General features: G+C 40.3%; 1 protein-coding gene across 1 annotated transcript in view; it reads right to left on the bottom strand.

Moving 5' to 3' along the window:
- The window catches only part of FKBP3 (FK506 binding protein 3), an 18,414-nt gene that overhangs the window by 10,682 nt on the left and 2,471 nt on the right, over positions 1-5,261 (bottom strand). Inside the window, exons 2-3 of the mRNA XM_003792175.2 lie at positions 3,063-3,164; positions 1,379-1,486 (exon numbers count right to left, since the gene is read on the bottom strand). Coding sequence (XP_003792223.1) covers positions 1,379-1,486; positions 3,063-3,164 — 210 coding nt within the window. The remainder of the gene's footprint in view (positions 1-1,378; positions 1,487-3,062; positions 3,165-5,261) is intronic.

Here is a 5,261-nt window from a genome sequence, read left to right as displayed (position 1 = left end):
GTTGAGCCATAGGCGCCGAGCCACGTCCAGCTATTTTTTGTTGCAGTTGTCACTGTTGTTTAGCTGGGCTAGGTTGGGTTTGAACCTGCCAGTCTTGGTGTATGTGGCTGGCAGCATCACCACTGTGCTACAGGCTCCGAGCATTTTTTTTTTTTTTTTTTTGTGAGACAATCTTAAGTTGTTGCCCTCAGTTGAGTGCCATGATGTCATAACTCACAGCAACTTGAAACTCTTGGGCTCAAGCAATCGTCTCGTTTCAGCCTCCCAAGTAGATGGGACTACCGGTGCTCACCACAACACCCAGCTGTTTTTAGAATCAGGGTCTCACCCTTGCTTAGGTTAGTCTTGAAATCCTGAGCATCTGCCTCAGTCTCCCCCAGAGTGCTAGGATTATAGGCATGAGCCACTGCACCTGGTTGTTAACTCTTATCCTTAATGATACACATCTGACTGGTAATATTATACTCTTTCTAATTTTCTGAAAGATAAAGTATGTTGCCAGTTACATCTAAACCCTTTAGTAGTCGTCAATCTATTTTCCTCATAGCTATTCAACAGAACAGTTATCATATATTAATTTTATAGTACCTGAAAACTGCTTTTTATGTGTATATTCTCATAAACATTAATCTGTGCTTTTCAACCTACAAGAAAAAGTCATGCAAAATTAACTAGCTTTACTCATATAAACATCTATAATTTTATACTTGAACTTACACTCTTGCCACAAATATCCAAATACTACATCTTCACCAATAAATAGGCTACACCTATATAAGAACTAAAGAGAGATTATTATCACTAATACTTAGTGAATTTATCAGAAATGGCAAGATTATCATGTGCTGCTAAGGCTGTTATTAGCAGGTGTCCTTAGCTTTACTATAGAGGTCCATTTGCAGAAATGATTTCAAATGGTTCTTCAAACCTTTGTACCAAAATACAAAATCTAGGCTAGGAAAATTGAGACAGATGAACCATACCCAGCCGCAGCCAGGCCTGAATTATTTCTATTGCCAGGGACACTGTGTATATTAGAAACAGCTAAAAATAATCAAAAGGATGTTTCTGTCACTCAGTCCAACTTGGCTGTAGACTCAGGACCTTAAAATAGCTTTGAAAGCACAGAAGCTCTGGTCAGATGTGAAGGTAGTATTACACACAAAGTCAGAATATTTCACAGGATAGACTACTAAGTTTAAAGTACTAGTTTAGGCTTATTTTGTCCTAGAACACTGTAAGAAAAGATGGCATACTCCAAATCAGTGTTTGGCTCACTGAAAGTGCTCCCCTCCACTATGAGGAATTAGTTGTATAAAGCAAACACTATTTCTGAAATTCATATAAGTAATAAGACCAAAAAATATTATATACAAACCTCATCCAGAGTCTCTTCAGACTTGGTTTCTTTGGGTTTGTCTTCACTAAGCTTCACATTTTTCACTTGTTCAGACACTTTACTTACACTTTCGGTACCCTTGAAACGCTGCAAGGGGAATATATAATATCATACTTAGGACAGACTAAATATGAGAAAGGACATCTCCATTTTCAGCCTCTTCGTTAAACAAATATTTGCACAAAAACTATAGGTATGTCTGTGGTCCCCAACTCCTGGCCGTGGACCGGTACCTGGCCATGGCCTGTTAGGAACTGGGCCACACAGCAGGAGGGGGCTGTGGGCTTGCCAGTGAGTGCAGCTTCATCTGTATTTACAGCCACTCTCCACTGCTGGCATCACTGCCTGAGCTCTGCCTCCAGGGTCAGGTAAGTGGTGGGATTTAGATTCTCACAGGAGCGTGAACCCCACTGTAAACTGCTCACATGAGAGATCTAGGTTGTGTGCTACTTAGGAGAATCTAATGCCTGATGATGTGAGGTGGAGCTGAAGACACAGCGACACACCTAAGGGCATCACTGAGTCCCATCACCCCCAGATGGCACCATCGAGCTGCAGGAAAACAAGCTTGGGTCTCCCACTGATTCTGCATTATAGTGGCTTATGTAATTATTTCATTGTACATTAAAATACAGTAATAACAGAAATAAAGTGCCCAATAAGTATAATGTACTTTAAATCCCAAAACCACTCCCCACCATCTGTGGAAAAATCCATCTTCCATGAAACTGGTCAGTGGTGCCAAAAATGCTGGAGATCACTGGGTTATATAACTCAACTATAAATAAATGGACTAAGAACAAAAAGGAATTTTGTTCAGCATTCTAACCAATAATCATGACCCTTGGGCCAGTTCATAATATAAATTCTGAGAGAACCATGACCTCAGAAAGGCCAACGTAGACCCGGAGATGTGAATGCTATTCCAGCTCTTTAGTGAACATTCTCTTCTAATGGAAGACGGTCATTTCACAGTGAGCAAATATTGGAGAACGTCTTAAAATTTCTTCTCTTTTCTTTTTTTTTTGAGACAGAGTCTCACTATGTCACCCTTGGTAGAGTGCTGTGGTGTCATAGCTCACAGCAACCTCAAACTCTTGGGCTTAAGCGATTCTCTTGCCTCAGCCTCCCAAGTAGCTGGGATTACAGGTGCCTGCCACACCCCTGGCTATTTTTTGTTGCAGATGTCATTGTTGTTTAGCTGTCCTGGGCTGCATTTGAACCCACCGCCCCTGGTATATGTGGCTGGCACCAAAACCACTGTATTATAGGCACTGAACCTTAAAATTTATTTTCTAAAGGATCAGCCTAAACATAAACTAGACTTCAAAGTCATTAATGCAATGGAACTCAATTTTTCTGTATACCATTTTAATATGCAGTATGACTGTTTAAGTAATTTGGTGGTAACAACTGATCTTCAGATAACCTCAGTGGCCTTAAGAATTTGTCGTCACTTTAAACTAGAGAATCTGGTCCCTTTCAAAATACCAAAACATTCTGCCATATTCGCAGATTTGACAGCTAGTCTCCTTAAAATGACAGTTAAGAAAATTTACAGGCAGAAAACCTCCAACCTATTCTGCAAATAAACACATTTAAAATGTCCTTTTGAAGATAAATTTTTAAAATGGTATTTAGCTAATGGAATAAAACAACTCACCTTAGTTTCAAAAAGATGATTATAGGCTGTAACCAAATGGTCCTTGTTAGCAGTCTTGGCCACATTTTTAATGTTTCCTAATAATTTGTGTTCTGCAAGAAACTATAAAGAAAAAATTTGGGTAGTCAAAAATAATTTCCCTCAAGTAAGAGGAGTCTAAAATTAGAAAATGACCATCTAATGTTAGCAGTAACATATATATATATATATATATATATATATATATTTGTGTTGTTGTTGTTGCAGTTGTCACTGCTGTTTTTAGGTAGCTGAGGCCAGGTTCGAACCCACCACTCTCAGTGTACGGGACTGGCATGCTACTCCCTAAGCCACAGGTGCTGCCCAGCAGTAACATTTTTAATAGTACTACTTAGGAAGAAAAAAAATCACATGAACACTATATTTTTTATCCTAACTCATTACCAAAAAGAAATCTAAGTGAGGCCAGGCATGGTGGCTCATGCCTGTAATCCTAGCACTCTGGGAGGCTGAGGCTGGTGGATCGCCCCGAGCTCAGAGGTTGGAGACCAGCCTAAGCCAAAGCCAGAGTGAGACCCCGTATCTACAAAAAAAAAAAAAAAAAAAAGAGTCAGGCATGTGGCAGGCGCCTGTAGTCCCAACAACTTGAGAGACTGAGGCAAGAGAATCCCTTAAGTCCAAGAATTGGAGGTTGCTGTAAGCTATGATGCCGTGGCACTCTACCAAGGGCCACAAAGTGAGACTGTCTCAATTAAAAAAAAAAAGAAAGAAATCTAAGTGAGACTTAAGAAACTGGGTATTTTAAGAATCACAAGACTGGAACTATAGTACTATGTATGGGACATAATGCCTCCTTCCAACCTTTCTGCCAACAATGGAACTTCCCTAGCAGACCACCTCCTTAAGTTGACCTAATTTCCTTTCCTTTTCTTTTTTTTTGTAGAATGCTGGGGTGTCATAGCTCACAGCAACCTCAAACTCTTGGACTTAAGTGATCCTCTTGCCTCAGCCTCCCGAGGAGCTGGGACTACAGGCGCCTGCCACAACACCCGGCTATTGTACATATGCACATGTATGTATCAGTACAGTAGACCTAGTTCCTTATGTGATCACCTCCATAAGTTAACCAGTTTGTTACAGTCCCTTAGGAGGTCAACTTACAGAGGTTTTACTGTATCAGTTAAATGTGTGGGCTGTGGAGTCATATTATCAAGATTAAAATCCTACCTGTCTGACTCTAGACAAGGGACTAAGCTTTTCTTAAGACTCAGTCTCTGTATCTGTAGTAAAATATGAGCAACAGCATCTATGTCAAAAGGATGCCGTAAGGATAAAATATAATAATATATTCATAGGCTACAGTGCCCTGGAGTCAGTCTAGCCCATAGCAACCTTAAACTTCCAGGTTTAAGTGATCCTCCTGCCCTAGCCACCAAGTAGCTGGGACTATAGGCACCTGCCACAAGCCCCACCTAATTTTTTCTATTTTTATTAGAAACAGGGTCTCTCTTGCTTAGGCTGGTCTTGAACTCCTAAATTCCAGCAATCTGCCCACCTTGTCCTCCCACAGTGCTAGGATTACAGGTGTGAGCCATTTCACCCAGGCTATAATGATAGCCTGTGACAAAATAAGGACTTAAAATATATATTGACTATTATAATTAACAATGTATTTATTGATATTCTTTTTTTGAGACAGTCTCACTCTGCTACCTTGGCTAGAATGCAGTGGCATCATTGCAGCTCACTGCAATCTCAAACTCCTGGACTCAAATGATTCTTCTGTCTCAACCTACCAAGTAACTGGGAGTATAGGTATGTGTCACCAGGCCTGGCTAAGTTTTTTATTTTATTATTATTATTTTTTGAGACAGAGTCTCACTTTGTCACTCTAGGTAGAGTACTGTGGCATCATAGTTCACAGCAACCTCCAACTACTGAGTTTCAGCAATCCTCTTGCCTCAGCCTCCTTAAGTACCTGGTTTGACAGGTGTGTGCTACCATGCCCGGATAGTTTTTAGTAGAAATGGGGTCTGTCTTTTCCTTACGTTGGTCTCCCAAGCTCAAGCTTTGCTCTGTCCTCCCACAGCACTAGGATTACAGCCACCACACCTAGCCTAAAATTGTATTTATTAACTCAAGGTAACAACAATATTCCTTTTCTCTCAAATATAATACTGCTACGTTGGCTGGTGGGCATTCAAATACTACTTCTAAATA

Source organism: Otolemur garnettii, unplaced genomic scaffold (genome assembly GCF_000181295.1).
Source record: "Otolemur garnettii isolate 467f Iridium unplaced genomic scaffold, OtoGar3 scaffold00054, whole genome shotgun sequence".
In the NCBI taxonomy this organism is placed as follows: Eukaryota; Metazoa; Chordata; class Mammalia; order Primates; family Galagidae; genus Otolemur; species Otolemur garnettii.
Note: the sequence above shows the minus strand (reverse complement) of the source record. Positions and strands in the feature narration are given on the sequence as shown.